The sequence below is a fragment of the Nerophis ophidion genome, linkage group LG17 (assembly GCF_033978795.1).
Source record: "Nerophis ophidion isolate RoL-2023_Sa linkage group LG17, RoL_Noph_v1.0, whole genome shotgun sequence".
Lineage (NCBI taxonomy): Eukaryota > Metazoa > Chordata > Actinopteri > Syngnathiformes > Syngnathidae > Nerophis > Nerophis ophidion.
Window position 1 is genome coordinate 22,537,458 of NC_084627.1, and position 26,066 is coordinate 22,563,523.

The 26,066-nt window shown below is 39.1% G+C and overlaps 2 protein-coding genes across 3 annotated transcripts in view; both read right to left on the reverse strand.

Moving 5' to 3' along the window:
• Positions 1–447: 447 nt before the first annotated feature.
• On the reverse strand, positions 448–22,092 carry nup54 (nucleoporin 54). 2 transcript variants are annotated; one of them, XM_061876581.1, is made up of 15 exons: positions 21,958–22,092; positions 19,650–19,757; positions 14,273–14,353; positions 13,979–14,143; positions 13,579–13,662; positions 9,313–9,468; positions 8,245–8,465; positions 7,980–8,167; positions 4,870–5,066; positions 4,742–4,796; positions 3,245–3,338; positions 1,474–1,581; positions 1,256–1,375; positions 992–1,102; positions 448–903 (listed from the first exon to the last, which is right to left on the reverse strand). In XM_061876581.1, the coding sequence occupies exons 1-15, from the start codon at positions 22,064–22,066 to the stop codon at positions 775–777; spliced, it is 1,926 nt and encodes a 641-aa protein (XP_061732565.1). In that variant the 5' UTR covers positions 22,067–22,092; the 3' UTR covers positions 448–774. The 2 variants fall into 2 exon arrangements, with proteins under 2 accessions (XP_061732565.1, XP_061732564.1); XM_061876580.1 differs by lacking the exon at positions 13,979–14,143.
• A 3,810-nt stretch (positions 22,093–25,902) lies between these two features.
• The window catches only part of nxnl2 (nucleoredoxin like 2), an 8,514-nt gene continuing 8,350 nt past the window's right edge, over positions 25,903–26,066 (reverse strand). The window contains exon 2 of the mRNA XM_061876582.1: positions 25,903–26,066. This exon is cut by the window's right edge and continues 353 nt beyond it. The gene's annotated coding sequence lies outside the window, so the exon portion shown is untranslated.

A 26,066-nucleotide genomic window follows, 5' to 3' on the forward strand; every position in this document is an offset into this window, starting at 1 on the left:
AATTAATTCAATTTGGAAACAAAAGTCATGAATACAATTAATTTTTAGAATATCCAATTTATAATTATACTTTTAAAAATAGGATTAATGCAGTTAAATAAAACATGCAGGTGTATAATGCTATGACTAATGTGTATTGTAAAAGTATATTTCAAATACCTACAAAATATTGAAGAGCCTGTGGAGGGTGAGGGCCATTTACGTCTGACCCGTGACCTACACATTGGCAAAATATGTAATGGACTCCGGAGCATTCAACACAAAGTCTTCAGACATTTACAAATAAATCTCCAAGATAATCCACTCTGCTGCTAGCGGTTGTCCAGGTGGTGTGAATCCTATCAAGTCAAGCCCTGCTTTGATGAGATGTTGGAAAAACGCTCACCTGAGGAAGTAAACATGGGGGACGTGAGGTGACCATAAGCATTATACCAGGGAGATACAAGGTTTCAAACTGAAATGAAATTTAATAACATTCTAATGGCAGACATAAAAGCAATACAAATGTACAAATGTGTTTCCGTCAATACGTCTTTTCACTTCAAAGTCTCATATCCATAATCTGATTTGACATGAAGGCTATCAATAGGCACTGCGATCTTTCTATATCAGTCCAGAAAGCACATTAATGATTGGATCTCTGCAAAAATATATATTCACAGTCCCCTAATTGAAGCAGCACAATGACAAATATGTATATTTGTGTGTGTCACACACGTCAGAAGATTGATATTGCGAGTTGGTTTGTGTGCGCGCTTGTGTGTGTTGCTCGGCTCAACTCAGGATACCGCCTCGCATGTGTCCACTGTCGCTCAGTCCGTGCTCGATGAGTTTGATGTCTTCCAAGTCATCTTTAATGACGCTGATCAAGTGACTCAAGCCGTCCTGCTGCTGTTTCAAGTGCTGAATAGAGAAACAAACAAAATGTGTTACAATGGACCAGATTGGAAGGGGGATAAAGAATTTGAAGATGTGGCAGTGCAACACTCACTTGTTTGATTTCTCGGAGAAGGTCAGCATCAACGCTATACCGCTCTTCTGACCGCACAGCGCCAAAGTGGTTCTGCATTCGTATTTGGGACATCAGCTCATTCAAGCGACCCTAAATATAACAAAAATGATTAAAATATCTAAACAATGTCTATACTTGACAGAAGAGCTGAACTCTGCCAAAAGTATAGAAGTCGTAAACACATGCGAACAAAAGAAAAGACTGCAATAGTATTCTAGTCTAGTTGTAAACCAAAACCTGCACCTTAAACTGTGTGGGGGCATTGAGTTCTGACTGAATGGTGTCCAGCTGCACCCTCAAGTGCTCTTCGTCTACTTGGATGGCATAACCGCTTTTCCTCTGAATCTCCTGCTTGATCAACACCTGTTTAAGTAAAATAAGGAGAGGCGGCGCTGTTACAAGCCGGAAAAATAAATGGTGGAATCAACGGGACAAAAATTAAAGGCGGTGACAGAAAGTACCTGCAAGACCCTGTGAGATAGATCCATCAGCTTCCTCTTATATTGGGCGATCTTGGCCACCGTGGTCGCCTGGTTCTTCTGAAGCTCAATGATGTCATTGGCAACAATCTGTAAAAGGCAATATGTTAAAAAGCAAAAGTGCATTTCACACATTAAAGGGGTCATCATCTAAAACACTTCCTTGTGGTTTATAACATGTAATGGTGGTTCTTCAGTAACAATTTTTGCATAATTTATTTTTTACAGACCATTTTGAAGATGCTTTCTGACCGTCTCTTCAGGGTGTAACATTCTTTGGGCATTCTTATTTATTTATTTATTTATATATATATATACATATACATATACATATATACATATATATATATATACATATATATATATACATATACATATATATATACATATACATATATATATACATATATATACATATATACATATATATACATATATACATATATATACATATATATATATATATATATATATATATATATATATATATATATATATATATATATATATATATATATATATATATATATATATATACACACACATATATACACACACACACGATTATTTGCGCACTATTGACAAGAGATGTACCAAAAACTTGACCACCGAAAAAAGACTGCTCACCGAAGACCGCAATGCCGAAACCGGATCTAACCAAAACGTGCACCATTGTCTGGAGCGTTGTCGGCACAACTGCGATATGAACGTGATTTTCATATATATTGCAGATACACCCGCGGACAGCCATCTTCAAAATGTGCAGATATTTGGAGGACAGTGGCGGCTTTTAAAAAAAGACAGTCTAACTCGAGTAACAGCACATAGCAAGTGTGACGTCATGCTCGCTTCAACATTTTTAGTCAGGGACATTGAAGGACAGAAGTAGCGTCTCGAAACACGAGTACATTTTATAACAACACCAGAAGAAGATGCTAAATGTGATGCTAATTGTTTTTCATTTAAAAAAAAGTCATTGAAAGTCTGTAAACACTTGAAAACATCTCAACAAAGTACCTTGTACAAAAAGCATCAACAATTAAAAATTTGGCAAAATGAAAAAAATATAACACTCAATAAAACCGATTCGTTTTACATTTATGGATACATTTTCTTAGCCTTTTTAAAGAAAATCATATCATCATAGCAAATTATGCAAATTACTTGATGACATTTTGACCACGCCGCCATCGCCACATGTAGCTTGGCCGTTTAGCGGAAACCCTGTAGATAGTTTTATTTTCGTTGTTATTATGGTTTAAAAATTCCATGGACCCAGAAGGACTTTGAGGGCCAAAATAAGCTAAATAAGTAATAGAATAGTTTTTGATTTTGTTTAGTTATTGTGTATCCACATTGTTTTGCTCAAACAATTGTATGTTATAAAAGAGAATAAGGAACTAGATTAATATTGAGCTGATTTAGTTAAACTCACAATAAATACATTGAAAGGTTTACAGTTCATACATGTGATTGGTATATGCCGATCTTACTCACGGATGATCGGTATTAAAATCTGCAGTATAAATCCCTGATCGGAACATCCTTGTAGTCTAAATTATGGCATGCTATGAAGGTACAGCACATAATATTGCCCCTGTACTAGGGGGAGAACTGTGGCTATGTGTGCAACCCAAATAGGAAGTAAGTACTGTCGCTGTAAATATGTTAAGATGGTCCCACCCTGGCAGAGTTTTATGCTCTACTGATTCCAGTTTGTTTTTAAATGTAGGTAAAGTACATAAAAACATACGTCCACTCTCGTCTGGTGCTGCTTTGTCATCTGGTCTTGAATCTGCAGTCGACGATGCAGCTCTTTAAAGCCAACCATAGGCACTGGGATCAACCTGGAGAGAGATAAGAGAAGAACTCATGAATGGAGGTTCAACATAATCACAGATACAGCAATAGGCAGGACTGCCCAATTTGTCTAAGTGGTGTAGGCTTAGGGCTGGGCAATATGGCTGAAAACTATCACTAAATAAGTGTTTTATATCGGTCGATATCGATAATTATTGATATATTTTTAATGACGTTTTAAAAAAGGAACAAGAGAAAAATAATTTAAATTTAATTTAAATTTAATTTAATAATTTCATTTTTGTTTTAAATGTAACCTTCCTCTGATTATAATCCCCTTGGCTACCAAGGCAGAAAGGAAAGGAACTGTCAACGCAACCACGGAAAACTATTAATGTATGCAAAATTTTAAAATCACATTGAAATGAAGGTGCAAAAATAAGGAACATGTGAGAAAGGCTTAATAAAGTGTAACAAATTAGTGCAGAGCGTGAAAATGCAAAAAAAGAAACATCGGAACAATTTTTTGCAGGTTTAGTGCCATGAAGTTCTGAGTCTGTGTAACATTTAATAATTTGGGGGTGGCCACGCTTTTTTTGCAGGCGAGCTACTTTTCAAATGACCAAGTCGAGGTGATGTACCTCCACACACACACACACACACATACGCACGCACGCACACTTTATGTTTATTTATGAAACAGATGTGTTTGGTTAACATGTTAAAAGTGTTTCATGTAAATACAAATACAATATTTTTGGTCCAATACCACATTAAAGTTGTTGGTTTTTGGCATCTTATTTGTCTAGTTTCCATACTCTGTAGCTTGCTAGCCTGTGAACGCTATCTTTCTGAGCAGTTTATTTTGTTAGCACAGACAGGATGGAGCAGCACTTTTATTGTGAAGACAGGAACTGTGCGGTTGATCTCTAGGCTTTTGACGGCATGTACGGCACGAGAGTCTGTTGAAATGAAAAGTGTTTCTTGCCTTCCTCAGTCGATTTTTTTCCTTATTAAGGAGCTCGGAGCAGCAAGCGTCATCGCACAAGATCCTCGGGTGCCACAAATGTCAATCAATTGAGGGAAGTGACGTCCTAGTGAAGATTGATGATCGCTAATTTTTTCATTTTCTATTTTTTAATGCTTAGCTGGTGGTCGACTGACACACCCTCCGTGATCGATTGGTAGCTCGCAATTAACGCAATGGGCATCCCTGGTTAATACCATTACCTGATTGGCCTTTAGCGTATCACTCCAATTAATCAGTGATCACTTCCTGCGTTTTTGGTTAAGGAGTGCCTTTGTTCATGTAACCAAACTTGCCTCACAACTTTCTGTTTCTTCAGACGGATAAAAAAAATATATATCGAACACATGTTTATCGCGATATATACTGATATTGTTTTATCGGCCCAGCCTTTTGTATGCTTAACCTTTAAAAAGGACTTACTTCTCTGGTTCTGGATTGTCCACCTTGGCCTGCTCCCAAATGATGGGGTCTACCCCTAATGAGGACAAAAAACCTTTAGTAAAAACATGGACATAAAAAGGAGCTGGGTACAGCATATAAATGTTCACCTGCAGGGGCGGTCTGGAGCAGCTGTTTGAGCTGAGCAGGCGAGAGTTCGGTGCGTGTGACTGACATCGTCACACCCAGCTGCGAGAGCTGCACCTTGATGTTGGCCTGCTCTAGGTATGTGAAGAGTGTCGAGGCAGGAATGCGCTTGGAAGTGCCATTGGGGGAGCGCTCCACCACATAAATGATCACCTCTGTCCTGAGAGAGAGGAATACGATGCATTCATATTAAACATGAAGAGCGTTCAAGACGAGGCAGACCTCAAACAAAATCAAAGTGTAGACTTTGGTATTCATATTTTGTTACCTTTGAAGTCGTCCCTCCCCAATTTTCGTATTTTTTTTTTTTTTAAGAGTTTCAAAACATTTTTCTGAAGCATATTCTACAATGTTTTAGTCCTAAATTAAGCAAGGTCAAGCATAAACATGGCTAAATTTAAAATATCGATACTACAGTAGTTTTGGTCACGAGAAGACTAAGCCGTACAGAGCGCACTGTTCAGTGTCATAGCCACTGATTGGCTAAACCTCTAACAGCATTACTATATTGGATTAAATGAGTAGAAAGGTGACTAAAGGGTGTTATTTAGAGGGCTTTTATTTTTGTAAAAAAAAAAAACCTTAATTGGAAAGTCGTAGACGGTTTATTTATTATCTAGCTTTGAAACTACTACTTTGCAGAAATTCATTTTTCGCAGCCATGTCTGGAACCAATTAACAGCCATAAACAAGAGCCGAATGTATTGTCCTAAAAAATAACAACATATAATGCCGTATCGCTATTTTGCTGATTTATGGGTTTTAAAATATTATTAGATAAATGATATCTCTATCGTATCTTTTGATAAAATACTCCGACATAATCAAGTTGAATACAGGATAAATCTGCTTTGTTCTCCTGTTGGCCGACATGTTAGGATTCCACAGCCCAGAGCTAAATAGAGACAAGGCTGAATTAACAGGTAACATCAGGCCTGGGCAATTATTTTACTCTAGGGGCCAGATTTAGATTAAAAAGTGTGTCTGGGGGCCGGTATATCTATTTTTAGGAGCACTAATACAAAACCTCACAATAATGATTGAAAGCTAATAACGTTATGACAGACAGCCTTAAAAAACGGAACGGAACTTGAATTTTCTTTAATGAATGAGACACCCAGAATGTACATGAAAATAAAGAATGTGGGATTTACAATATTAACTACGAATGATAAAACACTGAATATGGACAACATATTTTGCAATTAACCGAAACGCAACCAAAATGCAACAAACAGTGAAAAATCTCCCCCCTCAACAATATGAGACATCTCATAGTGACCATAGTAAGTAATTTGATAACCATAGTAACTAATTAGATGACCATAGTAACTAGTTTATGATGTGGATTCCAAGCATTGAAAGACTTAGTATAGTTGAAGACTTCCGGTCATTAGAAAACATCACTGCACATCATAATGGCAGCAAGGGCTGGGCGATATTGGCTTTTAATAATATCGCAATGTTTCTATGCCATATTGCGATTTACGATATATATTACGATATTTTGCCTTGGCCTTGAATGAACACTTGATGCATATAATCACAGCAGTATGATGATTCTATGTGTCTACATTAAAACATTCTTCTTCATACTGCATTAATACTGTATATGCTACTTTTCAACTTTCATGCAGAGAGGGAAATCACAACTAAGTCAATTGACCAAAAATGTATTCATTAAATACTCTTCATTCTCGCACGGGTGACTTTTTAAATGATAGAACAAATTAATAGTCTTGCTACCTTTTTGTAGTAACACTTCTGCTGCATACTTTGCATTGATTGATTGATACGTTTATTAGTAGATTGCACAGTACAGTACATATTCCGTACAATTGACCACTATATGGTAACACCCGAATAAGTTTTTCAACTTGTTTAAGTCAGGGTCCACATTAATCATCCTCCCACCTCCAAAGACATGCACCTGGGGATAGGTTGATTGGCAACACTAAATGGTCCCTAGTGTGTGAATGTGAGTGTGAATGTTGTCTGTCTATCTGTGTTGGCCCTGCGATGAGGTGGCGACTTGTCCAGGGTGTACCCCGCCTTCCGCCCGATTGTAGCTGAGATAGGCGCCAGCGCCCCCCGCGACCCCAAAAGGGAATAAGCGGTAGAAAATGGATGGATGGAAATATATACTATCAGCATAATACAGTCATCACACAGGGTAATCATCATAGTATATACATTGAAGAGCATATTGTTGTTGTCTGCTGAATATCTTCCCACTTGAAGCCAAACCACCGCCAGATGATGGATCCCCTGCTCTTAATGTTGGGCATTTATTGTTCTTCCTCCATTTGTGATAAGTTTCGCTCCATCTCACTCTTGTATTGTCACAAGCTCCGCTCGCTCGACCTGGCTCAGCTAAAGTTAGCCATGCTGCTACCTCTCTGATCGGCGAGAGCTATGACGCTAGACTCGCGAGAGTATGTGACGTATGTAAGAAGGCGGGCTTGTTTTCCGTATCTGTCAGAATGAGAGACGAGGAGGAGTGAGACACGCCTGTTGTGTAATGCACGCAGCTAAATGCAACTCGATCTGACTCAGCTAACGTTAGCCATGCTAACGTTAGCTTTCGGCGAGAGCATATGACGCTAGACACTATGTGACGTATGTACGATGGAGGGCTTATTTTACGTCTCTGTGAGAAGGACAGACGAGAAGGAGTGAGACACGCCAGTAATGTAATGCACGCAGCTTAAAGCAACGGTGTGAGAACATATAATCGAATATTGCGATAGTCATTTTCTATATCGTACAGAGACAAACCTGCGATGTATCGTATATATCGATATGTCGCCCAGCCCTAATGGCAGCTACACTTTCCATCTTAAACATCTAAAACAATTATTTTGGAATGTCAGGCGGGCCAGATTGAAAAGCTCGACGGGCCGCATGCGGCCCCACAGGCCTTAATTTGCCCATGTCTGGATAACATACTGAATATTTATCTTTTATATTATGTAAAAACTATAGTCAGTAATTTCCATAAAACAAAAAACTATTACAAGGAAACAACCTCCTTAGTGGAGGGTGTGTAAGCGTGTTAATGGTGAAAACGTACTGGTCATTAGGCAGGGATCTGACGCCGTCTACGTTGACACTCAGCGTCTGGTTGCTCCCCAGAACCTTGTGCAGCGTCTCCACCAGCTGCTGCTGCTGCGCCCGCACATCTGCTTCCTTTTTGTTGAGGACCAAGGCCACTAAACCATCCTCGTCCTTACTGACTGGCACACAACTGTATCCTACAGCCTGGGGATGCATAAGATAAAAATACAGCTCAGATATTAAATTAATTACCCAAACCCCATCTTTTCTGCATGACCAACCTTGAACCTGCAGAAGGGGTTCTCCTGGTTGAAGTCCACAGGTGGGTTATTGTTGCTGAAGTAGCCCTTCCCCGTGCCCCAATAGGCTTGCAGCTGGTTCCATTTAGCATGTATAGTGTCACGCTCGTCTCCCAACCAGGTGGGGGCTGACAGTGCTGTCACCTGCTGGTACAAGGTATTTGGCTGAGCTTGCTGCTGGGCAAGCTGGCCAAACAAACCTCCTGTGAAGCACAAAGATTACCATTTCACTCATTAAAAGGACAGGTGTCATTTTTAACATATGCCATTGTCCAGATATGACAAGATGTTATAATCTGTTTGACGTTTGGGGGTTGGATTGTTTAGGAATTACTTAAAACCACAGAGAAGTACAAGTGTGACTCTGATCCACATTAATAAGCAAGGACCAGAAAATTAATTTTAAATTTTTGCTGCTGGTGGGGAGGTGAGCCACCAGATCCAGCAGGTGGAGCTGCAGGGAAACATTTGATGTGTGTGGCTGTTGGCACATGACTGACACCTGCAGGACTTTCGATAGTAGTTCAGTGTTGTATTTTGGACTTTAATTCACATATACAGCATAGTGATATTAAAGTTAAATTAACACTGATAGTTACACACACTAGTTGTGGTGATATTACTCTCTGCATTTGACCCATCACCTTGGGAGTTGATGAGCAGTGGTGGTTGTGCTCGGGAATCATTTTGGTGATTTAACCCCCAGTTTCAACCCGTGATTGTTAGTGCCAAGCAGGGAGGTAATGGGTGCCATTTTTATAGTCTTTGGTATGACTCGGCCGGGGATTCACCTCACGTTTTACCGATCTCAGGGCGGACACTCTAACCACAAGGCCACTGAGCAGGTTATTAGTTAATCAGTTATTATTATCAGAGTATATTACAGGTTACTGTTTTCTATTGCATGTCTGTCATATTACAATACGTTCCAATATTATATTGACCACAATTTGCAAATAACACCTTTTTGGCAAATGTCAGCTCGCTGGCAAAAACATTGGAGAAGATAAGGCTCAAAGAAGTGACATTATGCAAATTGCGAGCACTCACCTTGCTGCTGCTGAGTGGGCTGGATATTGAAGCCACCGAAGCCACCCAGAGTAGTTGTTCCTAATCCAGTTCCGAATCCGGTTGTCCCGGAAGCCGTTCCAGTACCAAGGCCAGAAGTAAAACCAAAGCCTTTGTTCTGTGTGTTACCAAACAAACCTGAAAATAAAAATGAAATATAAACCAGTGTTTTCCCTTTTGGGGTTTGCTTGTTTGAGTGTATCAAATATAAGCTAAATCTACATTAAGTGGAACAATGAGTGACCAATGTTATCGGCACACAATTTCTAACGACGCACAATTTTTTGTTGTCAAGTAAATACCGATAAATTTGTGCTTCTCAAGACCGATACAGATAATTTATTTATTGCAGCTGTCAAATGTTTTATCTCTGGGCTCCTCCAGTGGCATGTTGCTGCTCAGGGAAAAAATACAGTGTATCTGGAGTTTTTTCTCTCACGTCTTGGCATCCATGAGAAATAGTTAAGTCTACTTGGCAGTGGAACTCAAATGAAGGAGAGCGGCTGTGTGTCTCCTCTGCCCTTCCTTCGACGGCTGGGCGATATGGCATAAAAAAAAATGATCACAATTAATTTTATTATATCCGATTTGGATTATCACAATTTTCTATTTTGTTCTAAAAGGGGGATTGTCATGTGCGAGATTATACAGATTACCGTTCCATCCCTACTGTTTACTACTTCAGTATCTTGTTATAGACATTTACACCATGTTTGATCGAGTAATATATGCTAACAGCTGACAACGGTCATTTTGATAAGATCAATGATTGCGTTTAATAGAGGTGCAACAGTACAGGTAATCCACACTACGGTCCGAACTTCAACTAGAGTTAAGCTTCTTTTTTGGTATGTTTTGTTGGGGTAAAAAGAAAAACTACTTTTTTTTTAATGTTGTTTTATTATTTTGCATTTCGTCACAAATTTCATTTTGCGGTAAACAAAGATTCAGTGGTGTACTAAATATTAAAGACTTATTTCAAGTTAACATTGATCTAACCTCACTTTCAAATGGTAATTTATATTTGTATGCTTTAATTATTTGTACACATCAGTGTTTCTCACCAGTGGTTTTGCAATTGGCAAGAGGTGACTCAGATTTTGGAGTTTTTTTTTTAACTCAAACACTGGAGCTTATATTTAATAAAAGTACATGAAAGTGCAGTTTGGATTAGAGGTAATGTAAAATGTGTAATAACATAAAACATCCATCCTATCTCAGCTACAATCGGGCGGAAGGCAGGGTACACCCTGGACAAGTCGCCACCTCATCGCAGGGCCAACACAGATAGACAGACAACATTCACACTCACATTCACACACTAGGGCCAATTTAGTGTTGCCAATCAACCTATCCCCAGGTGCATGTCTTTGGAGGTGGGAGGAAGCCGGAGTACCCGGAGGGAACCCACGCATTCATAAAACATATTTAATAATAATTTCAGGAACAAAAAGTTTTATATCCACAATCTCAAAAATGAGTCTGATTGATAAATATTTATTTGTAAAAATGATTTTTTTCTGATTAAATAAGTATGTGTGTTTGTTCTTACAGTCGGGCTCAATCACAAACAGATTCTGCGCCTGCCTGCAAGTCCGCATTTAGGGCAGGATTACTGGTGAGCTGCAGCAGACAGTGGGACTCAAGTCTTATCACTAAAGTTGCTGCTCCTTCTCAATGTTGTTTTTCAACTTCTTTGCTAGTGTTAGCAATAAGTATGTGTGTTCTTCTAGGCTGCATTACAGCTGTGTATGGGGAAGAGGCAAAATGCCGATTGAACATTAATTACGTCTTGACAAGCCTGACTTTTGCGACGGTGCATAGGTACGGTCACGCACACAGGAGGTACACAAACACACGCACATTCACAGACACCGTAAGAAGCACGGTCAATAAAAGCGGATTGTGCCATACAGGATTATACAAAGCACAGTTGCATCCCGGTATCTTCGAACAGATATTTCCGCCATGTTTGATTGAGGTAATATATGCTAACAGCTGAGCACCGTGATCAAACGCCAATTAATCACAATCATATCATCCAGCCCTACTCCCGCTGGCAAACACAGAAGCTAAGTCTGTTTTTGCTTGCTCTGTCCAGCGCCATCACTTAGTTTTTCGCACTTTTTGGATGCAGTGGTGGTGAGAACGGCCAGTGGCCTTTCTTTGCGGTGGGCTTTGCTGGCGCAGGCATCTTCATGGGCTTTTGAGGCATGACTGCTGGCGGCGTTTCAGGGTGGCAAGTAAGGTGTGAAGTGTCAAAACCAGTGGGTTTGCCTCTCTCGCATGAAGTCTTCTTTTTAAGGCGTTAAAAAGTCCTGCACTGCCGATTCCATGTTTGTGTACACTGTGAGGTCCAATGGGCTTAAGGAGGGTTATATTATGCAAATACAAATGTTCTTCTCTGTTGGTACCTGTTTTTGTGTATATGGGATTCCCATAACACCTGAAAATTTTAAATCCAAACCATTGAGGCATGGCTGAGAAATCACTGTCTCTTTCCAAAGGAGCAGTCTGGAATTTGAGACGATTACGAAGTATTTTGCCTTAGTTTCATCAGCGGGTCTCTCCACACATGGTATAGATTTACCCATAGAGCTTTGCACAAGTACACATTTCTATCCAGATGAAGTCCAAAGTTGTATTCAATAAGTTCCTTATTCTTCTCTATCCTCTTGTTATGGGGCAGACTAGCGTGTACAAGCACATGCAGGCTAAAATCCTCCGCTGTTGCCATTTCTAATGAAAACTAGTGTATAGTTCCAACTTATATCTGTCAGTAGACTGAATATGGAAGTGCCAAAACTACAACACAGCTGACAAGGTGAAGACAGAGTCAAAGGGGGTTTGACCCAAAGAAGGGTTCCGGAGCGTAAATAAGACCACCCACAAAACGGAAAATCCTGAAGAGACAGTCAAAAAAGCAGTTTGAGGATGGTCTGTAAAGCAAAATTTGGACCATAGAGACACCATTAAATGTTATAAAGAACAAAGGTTCTTTACCTTTTTGACCTCGGCCCCCAACTTTTTCACTACAAAAGGAGTACCGGGTACCACTCAAATATTAACACTGAATTCATAATCTTACTCTTGATTTTTATCATATTCAATAATTATATCTAACCCACTTGCAGTTTACAACCATGTCAATTGATGTGAAACCATGTTTTAATCACAAATATTATTAATGATTTAATACATGAACTTTAGGCTTAGGTCAGGCTGATTAGAAAGAATAGCACTAACCAAATATATTGCATAAGAAAGGAGTCATAAATAACCGATAAAAAATAAATTAACAAACAATTGTATTGTGCTAGAATAAATAAACTAAATTAATAATATTTTTTTTAACTACATGATTATTAAAATTAAAGTGCAAATGAAAATAAAGTTTCACCACTTTAGTCTTAATTTTTGCACTTAGGAAATGTACATATGACTTTAGCTCCAGACTTCTATTTTTTTGGGTTTGTCATTACTGCCACAAGTGGTGGAAAAGTGTATTACAACTGCAGCCCATACGGCTCACAGCTGAGAAATAGATATTTTTTGCCGGCCGTCTTGGAGACATCGATTTAGACAAGGAAGTGTTTTAAATGTAAAAAAAAAAAAATCGTTATACAACCCCTTTAAGCGATGTAAGGACCGCTTGATTTTGTTCACCCTGAACAACTTCTAGCACAATATTGGTAAACTCGCCTCATTGTAACGTTTTATCTTATTTTATGTCAGTTATTGGAGCTATTTTTTCAGGGCGGCATGGCGTAGTGGGTAGAGCAGCCGGCCAGAAACTTGAGGGCTGCAGGTTCGCTTCCCACCTATTGACATCCAAAAAATCGCTGCCGTTGTGTCCTTGGGCAGGACACTTCACCTTTTGGCCCCGGTGCCACTCACACTGGTGAATGAATGATAGGTGGTGGTCGGAAGGGCCGTAGGCGTAAACTGGCAGCCACGCTTCCGTCAGTCTACCCCTGGGCAGCTGTGGCTACTGATGTAGCTTACCATCACCAGGTGTGAATGAATGTTGAGTCCCAATTCTCTGTGAGCGCTTTGAGTGTTTAGAAAAGCGCGATATAAATCTAAGTTATATTATTTTTTTTTTTATATTATCGGATTATCAGTGTGACATCATCATTTCTGATATATTAGCAGTGGAAAAGCATCAATAGCCGGGTATAGCTGTGTGAGGACCATTCAATAGAAAAGGGGCATTTTAAAGTGTCAGTAGCCTAATACATTCATTACCTGTTGCGTTGGTAGAGGGAGCGAAGCTAAATGTGGACCCTGGTGCAGCAGCAGTCGTCGTTGCCCCAAAGCCACCAAAAGCGCCTGTGTAGCAAACAAATTGATGTCAAATCAGTAATGACAAAAATTAGACAAAGACATTCAAGACATGATGTCTAATACGAACTAAAAAAAACTATGAATTTGAATCATTTATAGCTGAAATCAATATGAAAGTGCAACATTGGTCTTGTGTCTTACTAAGGAGGTGAGTCAAAGTAAATGAGTATTATTGACATGTTGTCTCCTCATGCAAACAATATAGCATGAAGTCCAATGAGACAAATAACGTGAGATGAGGAAGCACAACAAAAATGGATGAAAACTGTACCGATTTAAATCAAATCACAAGGGGATCTACCTGTGCTAGCCAGGCTATTCCCAAAATTGAAAACAGTGCCAGTGGTGGACGCTGCACCGAAGCAGCTTGCGTTAAAGCCGACTGTTGTCGGGTTGGCATTTAAACCGAACCCCCCAAAACTAAACCCACCAGCTGTGGTGCTTCCAGCTCCCAGCCCCCCAAATCCTGCGGCCGAGCAGAGGCGGGCAGCGAGAGGGAGAGAGTGAGACAGTTAAATGACAAGAGCTAAGATAAAAATAGTATGAAGAATGATATTAAAAAAGAAGCACGTTAAAATTTAAAAGTGTTACATACCAGTGTTGGAGCCAAAGGTAAATCCTGCAGCTGGTGCGGCCGCAGTGGTGGTGGCGGTCCCAAAACTAGGAGCTGTGATAGCTACAATAAGCAGATGAGCAGTCTGATTATGAGAAACTTTGGTGAGGCAAAATTCATATGAAGGAGAATAAGGGCCTAATGAAAAGATTGAGATTAAGATTAGTTTTTTTTAAAGCGGCAATGCAATTTCATTAAAAACAAGACCTACTCAGTGATATGACTCGGCTGGGGTTTGAACTCACGACCTACCGATCTCAGAGCGGACACTAATGACTAGGAAGATTGTTGAAATGATAAGGGGGTCATTTTAAGAGAACATTTCTTAAATTTGCAGGAATAAAAGTGGTTAGAGTGTCCGCCCTGAGATCGGTAGGTTGGGAGTTCAAACCCCGGCCGAGTCATACCAAAGACTATAAAAACATAGGACCCATTGCCTCCCTGCTTGGCACTCAGCATCAAGGGTTGGAATTGGGGGTTAAATCACCATAAATGATTCCCGGGCGCGGCACCGCTGCTACCCACTGCTCCCCTCACTTCCCAGGGTGTGATCAAGAGGATGGGTCAAATGCAGAGGACACATTTCACCACACCTACTGTGTGGTACTTTAACTTTAACTTTAACTTTGACTACACATTAGGGGTTTAACGGTACATGTATTTGTATTGTACCGTTTCGGTACGGGGGTTTCGGTTTCCAGACGGACGTATTAAGTGGCGTAAACAATATTTAAAATGCAGGACATTTGAAGCATTTAAGAAACTCTGCCCTGACAGCCCCGCAAAAGAAGACATGTCCAGTGAAAAGAGGTAGTATGGTCAGTCTATCCTAGCCCGACCGCTGCTAGCACTGGACATGTCCTCTTTTGCTAGCATGCTAGCAGCGATCGGGCTAAGATAGACTGACCATACGTTCACTTTTCACCGTACATGTCCTCTTTTGCTAAGCTGTCAGGGCTGAGTTTCTTAAATGCCTCAAATGTCCGGCATTTTGAGTTATGGTTGCGTGCATTAACAATGTACGTTCAGGGTTAAGAAGGGGTTAAAAACAAAACACATTGTTCGTGCAACAGAGGGCAGAGAGCGACAGAGTTATGATAAACGCCCATGCGTCTCTAGGCTCTGCTTTTTATCCATTGATTTATCAGATACATTTTTTTATTATCTATGGCAGGGGTGTCAAAAGTGTGCCCCGTTGGCCATTTGCGGCCCACGGCTAATGTTTTAAAAGCCCACGGCACATTCTAGAAATACTATTAAAATAAACAAAAACATAACAGAAGTGAAACAAAAAAGCTTGAAGGTTTAATGTAATTTAGAAAAAGTTGCAATGTTGACTAATAAAACAAAGCTGTTTTTTTTTCTTTCAAACTGTCATTGCTAAAAACATAATATTGAATCAAAATCAATGCTGTTATAAATTATTGACATATCCAAGGTTCCCAATACTTCACATCAAATATTCCACTAAGAAAAATATTTTTGGTGGAAGATATTGCAAATTTGTTAAATAAATAACCCAAAAAATTATATTTTGTTGTTTTCTTACTGTTCGAAAATGAACCGAACCGTGACCTCTAAACTGAGGTATGTACCGAACCGAAATGTTTGTGTACCGTTACACCACTACTACACACGGTTAAAAAACCTAGAATTAGCCAGAAGGCTAGTTTTCATCCGTAGTCCCCTGGCCATAATGTAAAAAAGGCAGTACAATTATAATTTCAAAGAAAACGACAAGAAAAAAAAAAAAAATCACACAATTTATATATGATATAATACAAAATAATATACACCACAATATAACATTTATCATAGCATCGAAACAGGCTCATCTTTTAGTGCTGGCAGCTGTAGGAGTTGATAAACCACTTTTTTTTTTTTTGTGAATGCCTTGTATGTTGTGACCAGTTTAACTTCCTTATGTACGGAGTTCCACATGTTTGCACTCCTTACTGGCCAGGCCGACTTACTGAAAGTGCTCCTGCGCAGAGGAATATAACAGTCACATCTGTCAGAGCCTCGAGTGACACACTCACAGCTGTTTCTTTGGCTGATTAACTCTGCCAGAGGATCTGGAGCCAATTCATGCAGTACTTTATAAGTCAGTTTTAAATCTGCAAATGTGTGAAGACTGGCCGAATTTAAAATACTGAATTTTTTTGAGAATGGCATAGTGAAGATAGTGCCTAAGTTTTTTATCCATAACTTTAATTGCTTGTTTGTACAAGATTTCTAATGGCTTGTTAAACTCTGACCAGCCTAAGTCCAGCTGGTAAGGCGATAGTTGAAGTGGATGAAAATCATTGAATGCAAATACAATGTTGCAGCTTCAGGAAAACTAATCCTACAAAACTGAAAGCTCTCTATTAGGAGAATATGGATAAAAGTGAAAAAAAAAAATAGTTCAAGTCCCAATGATTGTCACACACACACACTAAGTGTGGTAAGATTATCCTTTGCATTTGACCCATCATCCTCACCTCCTGGGAGGTGAGGGGAGCAGTGAGCAGCAGCGGTGCATGCGCCCAGGAATCTTTTGTGGTCATGTGACCCCCAATTCCAACCCTTGATGCTGAGTGCCAAACAGGAAATTAATGGGTCCGATTTTTATAGTCTTTGATATGACTCGGCTGGGGTTTGAACTCACGACCTACCGATCTCAGAGCGGACACTAACGACTAGGAAGATTGTTAAAATGATAAGGAGGTCATTTTAAGAGAAAATGTCTTAAATTTACAAGAATAAACTAAACATTGGTGACTGGGTTTTTTTAACTGATAGATACAATGTAGGAAATCCAATAGAGAAAAGGAAATACTGGGAAATAAGTTAGCAAAAGAGAAGGTTAGGTTTGTAGTGGAAGATATTTTACGGGGTTCGTACAACTTTTCCATGGCCAAATTCAAGCACTTTTAAAGGACGTTCAAGATAACTTTTCCAGTTTTTCCAGTACCCTTCAAAAGGCACTGGAATGGTACTGGAAATAATGTGTGTGAATCAATCCATGGCCTTGTTGTTTGAGGTCACCAAAAGCTGTCTGAAGGGAAAATACGCAAAATCTGCTAAAACCTAAGCCTAACATTGAACCAGCAGTTATCCTTAACTGAATGGGGCCTAGAAAATGAAGCAGTGTTTCTGTAGACTATTCAATGTCATTTGTGTTTGCAAACGTGTCTACATTTGCGGTGTTTTTCAATTAATTGTTCTTTTTCTTACAGCACTCAATGACATCGAACAGCACAGATTGATTTTCACACCGTGTTTGTGCTTTTAAACTGCATTATGTGATATAAATACGCGTACCCTCGAAATTTCAATTTCACTCATTTATTAACAAATCTGTTCCACATTAATATAAGCATAATAAATTCAAGGAACATATTTTGTTTGCTTCACAACACCTCAGTCACCTTTCATTAAACATATCTAGCCTTATAACTGTGGCTATGATAACAAATCATTTTTTAGTTGAGGGAAGTCCCTAACATTATAATTTATCATTGATAAACGCTCACTTTTTTTCCTTTCATAGCTCGTAATAACTGTCCGTAATTAACATGTCATCTAAGGCTGATCTCACAGTTTAGATCTAGCATGTACCAAAGGGTTAGAAATCAAACCTTTAGCTAACGTTAGTTAACTTGTAGGGCTAGAATTTTCTGTGGCTTACCTTTCATATGATTGAAGAGAGGCTGCGAAAAGCTGGATTTATTTTTTGTATACTTTGCAGCAGGCTACACGTGCATTTGGTCTATTTTATTTTCAAAGTTTGTATTTGTCATTTTCCATCCAACGTTCATTAAAACGATAACATCCCGGCATGATGGACCGATGCACCACAGTCCTCATGGGGGCGACACAGAGCCATATATACGGCTCTGGCATGACAACCTAATGTAAGGGCTCGTGCAAAGCCAACAGATCAAGCATGTAGCTTTCATTTTTAAGGAAATTTTATTTTATTTTATTCTGTTCCATTTTAGAACAAGAAATATGAACATTTCCAAGTATATACAAGCACTTTACCCAAAATTCAAGCATTTTTCAAATCTTGAAAACACATTAAAATCCAAGCATTTTCAATGTTTGTAAGCACCTGTACAAACCCTGATTTTAGGACTGCACTCGGAACACGTAGGTTACAAAGCATTATACACATAATTTGTTTTTGTGTGGCTGCTGTTGGCAGGTGTTCTGTGCACTTGCATCAGCTCTGCTCTTTTAGTCCTGTGTGTTCTTTGATGTTTCCCTCTTTCACACATGCTTATGTCTGCTATGGCTATGAAGTTTTTCCCTTGGCCTAGGCCTGTCCTGATTTTTTTTTCTTTTCTTCGCGGAGCAGAGAGGTAGCAACATGGGTAACGTTAGCTATGGTGCGAGCGGTAAGAGAGAAAGAAGCTGCGAATCTGGTAACATGAAGGAAAATTAATTCCCAAGAAAAACAGCAGGGGGTCCATCGTCTGGCGGTGGTTTGGCTTCAAGTGGGAATATGTTGAACAGACAACCGTAATTTGTCAAGTGTGGAGCAAAAGTGTTGCTACAAAAAGTAGCATTACTGCTAATATGTAGCATCATTTGAAAAGTCACCTGCTAGAGAAAGAAGAGTGCTTACTCCGCTTGTCAACATCTCCATTCGGTGCCACACGCCCACGTCATCAAATGCCGAGGCAAACATTTCCAGATCAACAGGTATGAAAAAAATAGCCAATAACAAAAGGAGATAATATCCACATTAACCTACCACATAGCGAAGAACGAACACTATTTGATTTCCTATTATGCTGCTCATTTTTATTAGACAGTTATTGAAATATCTTGTGTGAAGTCATGCACAGAAGTGCACTTTATTTGTTTTAAACTATTGTAGTGGCGTTCTGTACAAAAAGTGCACTTTAATTTAGTGTTGTTTTGATATGTCATCTTAGGGAGATCATGCACAAAAGTGCACTAGTAGCTTGTTTTAAAATGTCTCTGACAATCTCGCACTTTCTGTTTTGAAATGACATGAATGTTTGTGCCACTGCTTAATAACTGTTTAATAAATACAGTTTTGGTCAAAAAGGAGCATATATTAATGCAGTATGGAGAAGAACGTTTTAATGTTGACACATAGAATAATCATACTGCTGTGATTATATGTATCAAGTTTTCCTTCAAGGCTAAGGCAAAATATGGAGATATCAATCAATCAATGTTTACTTATATAGCCCTAAATCACTAGTGTCTCAAAGGGCATAAATCGTGTATCGCGATATGGCCTAAAAATATTGAGATATTAGAAAAAGGCCATATCGACCAGCCCTAAGAAGAAGGGTTTCTAACTGTGCATGTGCGAGTAGATGATGGGGGCACTTACTGCCGAATCCAGACGAAGCGGTGGTGGTGGTCGCAGGGGTGCCGAAACCAAAAGCTGTCGATGCTGTGGTCTTTGCGCCAAACGAACCGAACGAAAATCCGGAGGTGTCTGCACACATGAAAATATACTGTGGTTAATGTAAGGTGTCATAGCAGAATTTTGCCCTTACACTCCTTTAACTGTTTAAGGCATTAACCATAACAGCTACTGTATTTCCTTGAATTGCCGCCGGGCATGTAATACAGGGTTTTCCACACATTCATTTATTTGAGGCGGCCCGCCACCAAAGAATTACGGCCGCCACAAATAAAAAAAATTAATTAATAAATAAAATAAAAAATTCATATATATATATATATATATATATATATATATATGTATATATTTTTATTTATTTTTTATTTTTTTCCGGCTTTTGACTCGCTTGACCGCTCATAAAAGCAATGCGACTCTGTCTGTGAATGGAGCTTGTAGTTACATATTATATAAATATGTATATAAACATGTACATAAAGTGTTGTAATTATATTCCAACTCCGCGTTCTTCTTGGTCATCGCCGCCGCCCCCCCTAAACCCCGTTGCCCGACCACACCACCACAAATAGATGCCTGACCTGTGGGAAACACTGTAATATGCACCTGCCTTGAATTACTGCCGGGCCAAACTTGCTCCCAAAATGTATTAGCGCATGCTTACTTTTACCGCCGGGTTAAATTCGTGACGTCACCAGTGACACTTCCCCTGTCGTCTTTTTCAAAATGGCGGGGCGATTTTTTTTTGCTTATACTATGTGTAAACCAGGGGTCTTGTTCCACAGCCATTCAGATCACACTGATGGTTGTGATATAAAACAACTTTAACTCTTACTAATATCTGCCACACTCTGTGAACCCACACCAAGCACATTTCGGGAGAACATCGGCTCTGTAACACATTATAAATGCAACATAACACTTACCCAGAATGCCATGCATCTATGACTCTTGGCTATATTATACACCCCGCTAGCACCAAACCCCGCGCCCCCCCCCATTCGTCGGTTGAGGTGGGCGGGGTTGGGGGCACGTGTATAATATACCCAAGAGTCATGGATGCATGGCATTCTGGGTAATTCTTATGTTGCGTTTATAATGTGTTACAAAGCCGATGTTCTACAGAAATGTGTTTGGTGTGGGTTCACAGAGTGTGGCGCATATTAGTAAGAGTGTTAAAGTTGTCTATATCACAACCATCAGTGTAAAAGGTATGGCTGTTGACCAAGTATGCATTGCAATCTCTTATGAGAAGCAGCGAAATACATGCGTCCGGCCGGCACGTAGATAGCATGGTATAAGGGTGGGCGCGATGACATGTTGTAGAGCAGTGGTCCCCAACCACCGGGCCGCAGAAAACATTTTCTTTAATATTTTTATTTATCGCACTCAATTTTTTACTGCATACCATTGGTAAGCGCAGGGGTGAGACAAGGTTTTAAAATTATTAGCGCCTGTTTACTTTTACCGCATGCCTTTAATAAGCGCAGAAGTGAGACGAGGTTTTAAATTAATTAGCGCCCCGGCGGCAATTCAAGGAAATACGGTATCTTAGTCAATATGTGCCATTAGCTAGCCACTAAACGCGGTTTCGGTAAAAACTTCCATCCATTTTCTACCGATTGTCCCTTTCGGGATAGCGGGGGGTGCTGAAACCTCTCTTAGCTGCATTCGGGCGGAAGGCGGCGTACACTCTGGACAAGTCGCCCCTCATCAATTTAGTGTTGCCAATCAACCTATCCCCAGGTGCATGTCTTTGGAAGTGTAAGGAAGCCGGAGTACCCGGAGGGAACCCACGCAGTCACGGGGAGAACATGCAAACTCCACACAGAAAGATCCCGAGCCCGGGATTGAACTCGGGACCTCCGTATTGTGAGGCACATGCACTAACCCCTGTTCCACCATGCTCACCTATTTCAGTAAAAAACTTGAACTACAAAAATGCATGGCAAAAGAGCAGACATTTGTAAATGCCCTGCTCACCTATTTCAGTAAAAAACTTGAACTACAAAAATGCATGGCAAAAGAGCAGACATTTGTAAATGCCCTATACCATTATTTAAATCCTTTTAACGTTTATTGGTGGCCAGCTGTGAAAACGGCACTTTTAATGGACGTCCCCACGAGATTAAACCCCGCTGTTCGCTTCCATTGACGAGCTATCAGTAGAAATAATATCACGAACATGTTAGGATAACAATAATGGTGGGATTTTTTGCCCAAAAGATATCATGAACTAATTCCCTTAAAAAATAGTTAAAGAAAGCTTAGTTACTTGCTGCCGTGTTGGCTGCTGCACCACCGCCAAAACTGAACGCCATGTTGACTGCCGCTGGTGTGCTTCTTCTTCGCCTACTTTCCGTCGCTACTTCTTTGATCGTCATCGCATGGTACCGCCCCCTGCAGCACGAATTTGGTATGACTGGAATAACCTACATATTTACGAGGGCTGCGAATCTTTGGTTGTCCCACGATTCGATTCAATGTCGAATCTTGGGGTCGCGATTCGATTATAAATCGATTTTTTTCGATTCAATGAGATTCTCGATTCAAAAACGATATTTTTCCGATTCAAAAGGATTCTCTATTCATTCAATACATAGGATTTCAGCAGGATCTACCCCAGTCTGACATGCAAGCAGAGTAGTAGATTTTTGTAAAAAAGCTTTTATAATTGTAAAGGACAATGTTTTATCAACTGATTGCAATAATGTAAATTTGTTTTAACTATCAAACGAACCAAAAATATGACTTATTTTATCTTTGTGAAAATATTGGACACAGTGTGTTGTCAAGCTTATGAGATGTGATGCAAGTGTAAGCCACTGTGACACTATTGTTAATTTTTAAATTTTTTAATGTCAGTGAGGGATTTTTAATCACTGCTATACTGAAATTATAACTAATATTGATACTGTTGTTAATAATATGCATTTTTGTTTCACTACTTTTGGTTTGTTCTGTCGTGTTTGTGTCTCCTCAATTGCTCTGTTTATTGCAGTTCTGAGTGTTGCTGGGTCAGGTTTGGTTTTGGAATTGGATTGCATTGTTATGGTATTGCTGTGTAATGGGTTGTTGGATTGATTAAAAAAATAATAATAATAATTAAAAAAATAATAATAATACAAATTTTAAAAAATCGATTTTTTGAAAATGAGAATTGATTCTGAATCGCACAACGTGAAAATCACGATTCAAATTCGAATCGATTTTTTCCCACGCCCCTAATATTTGCCTTTTCACAGAGGCGAAATACATTTCGGACGCTGCAAGAAGATCCAACTGGATTTTTTTTATTTTTTAGAAAAAGTAATGATGGATAATGGTGTTGATGAATCTTCAAAATCATAAAATGTGATTTTATGAAAGTCTCCATATTTTTCCTTAATATTTTAATGCAGCATTACATGTGGCGTTAGTTATTATAGTCTATTTTTTACTGCATTAATTCAGGGATTAATTTATGTAAAGCGCCTGCTGTAAGGTGCAAATGCAGATGACCGTTTGTTAAGTTTTTCATTACTGCTTTAGCAAACCCAAGGGGCAGAATAAAAACAGCATCTTTCACAAGGGTGAGGAAGTTGCTGTTAAACTACTGTAGTTCCTCAAATGCTACCAATGGTAAACTGTTTTCACAGAGGAGGGCTTTATTTCCATTCCTATATTATTTTCTATTATAATAACATGCAACAATAATAATAATAAAAAAACAGAAATAGTTTAAGACATATTTTAAAATGTATAATATATAGTGAACATAGCATGACAGTTTTGATGTGGGAATTTACAGTGTCACAAAAATATGTACTGCCAGTATTAATTAATCAAGATTCAACCCACAGGGAACACAGGCTGACTTTGGCCGCAATTTTTGTTTTATTTCTCAATTATACATTATTTTCCTTGTATTTATTTAATGTTACATTTTTTTTTTAAAATTCAAAGAGATTAACAACTTTTAAATTTACTTTTTTTTTCTTTTTTATATCTTTCAGCCTTAGAAATATATTTTTTCTAACCCTTTGAGGGCCTTTTGATCAAATTATAACACGGAAATCAACGAGTATCTGCAAAACACGATTAATTATATTAATCTAAACCTGTGACATATCTGATCAAAAGGCATTAAAAAAGGTCAAAATAGAAAATAAAAATAAAAACATATGTTAGATATTTTTGTCCTGGACTGAAGTTTACTGGAAAAATTTGCTCAAAAAAAGTCCAATAAATAAATACTACATGCACCTGGGGATAGGTTGATTGTCAACACTAAATGGTCCCTAGCGAGTGAATGAGTGTGAATGTTGTTCTTTATATATGTTTTGGCCCTGTGATGAGATGGCGACTTGTCCAGGGTGTACCCCGCCTTCCGCCCGAATGCAGCTGGAGTGGGCTCCAGCACCCCCCGCGACCCCGAAAGGGACTAGCGGTAGGAAATGGATGGATGGATAGTACGGTACATTTACAAATTCACACACACACACACACACACACACACACACACACACACACACGTATGTATATATATATATATATATACATATATACACATTATATTATATATATGTGTATATATACATTATATATATGTGTATATATACATATATACACATTGTGCATTGTCATGCTGCAACATGGGGTGATGGTTTCTGATGAATGGCACAACAATGGGGCTCAGGTTCTCGTCATGGTATCTCTTTGCATTCAAAGAGTGCAAAAAGTGCACTTGCGTTTGTTGTCCATAACATACACCTGCCCATACCATAACCCCACCTCCAACATGGGCCACTCGATTCACTTTGACATCAGCAAACTGCTCTCCCACGCGATCATTCAAGTACCTCGGGGTGTGGGTGGACAACAAGGTGGACTGAACTACTAACACGGACCACTTGTACAGGAAAGGACAGAGAAGGCTGTACTTCCTGAGGAGGCTGCGCTCCTTCAACATTTGCAAAAAAACTCTGAGACCCTGATGAGGACGACGCGCATTCAGATGAGCTTCCCTGAGACGGTTTCTCACTGTTTGTGCAGACATTATTTGGTTAGGCATTCCAGTTGTTGCAGCAGTTGTCCGGGTGGCTGGCCTCAGACGATCATGGAGGTGCGTTTGCTGAATGTGGAGGTCCTGGGCTCGTTTGGTTACACATGGTCTGCGGTTGTGAGGCTGGTTGGATGTACTGCTAAATTCTCTGAAACGCCTTTGGAGACAGCTTATGGTAGAGAAATTAACATTCAATTTACGAGCAACTGCTCTGGTGGAAATTTCTGCAGTCAGCATCTCGCCTACATGGTTCCTCCAAACATACGACATCTGTCGCATTGTGCTGTGTGATAAAACTGCATATTTAAGCACTGCCTTTTATCGTGGGCAGTTTAGTGCACACCTGTGCAGTAATCCTGCCATTCAATCAGCATATTGATATGCCACAACTGTGAGGTGGGATGGATTATCTTGACAAATAAGAAATGCTCACTAACACAGATTTAGACAGATTTGTGAACAAAAGGTGTTTTGTGTATATAGTAAAAGTTTTCGATCGGAGTTAAAAAATGTTTATATTTCTGTTCAGTATATATATATGTGTGTGTTTAAATATGTGTATATATATTCATGCACACATATATAATATGTATTTAATTATCTTTAAAGCCAAAGAGGACATAAAAAATGTACTAAAATGTTTGGATACATTTCCAAAGTGTTTTTAAGCCCTTTAAATGGTTTAGGACATGTTTAAGCCCTGTTTGGGTTTGAAGATTATTAAAATCAAATGTCGCCAGAGGTTCATTGTTCAAGGAATTACAAGAATAGGTGTTAATGTTAAATTATATTTAGGGTGGATGGATGGATCTCTAACTAAGTATGTTATGCTGCATCTCTTTCACACCATATGCATCTCATACTCGGTTGAATCTTCCAGTAGTGCAGTCACTGTCAGATCCAGAAAGGAATTTTTAAAGCAAATGTATGAGGGAAGAGCAGTTTGCAGCATTAAATAAAAATCCAAAGAAGTTTGCAGTAAGGAGCAACTTGTCCTGACTTGTCAGTCTCACCTGTTGGCGGCTGTTTGCACCAGAGCGAATGTGCCATGATGTTGCAAACATCCAGTGTGTGCACGTTTTAATGAGGCAACAGGGAATTGTTGTGTTTTGTGTGCATGTTAGACATATTTAGAGGGACACCAACAACATAAACAATGGAAGAAACATACGCAACTGCTAGAATACAATTTTATTACAGCATAAAATTTTTTTTTTTAAATACCTAGGGCTGTATATCTACAATAGAAAATAGATGAATCCGTAGCAAAAGTACAAATATTCTCTAGGACGAAGAAAAAAAAACACACCTGAGACAAATCTTAGAATGCATAGGCAAGT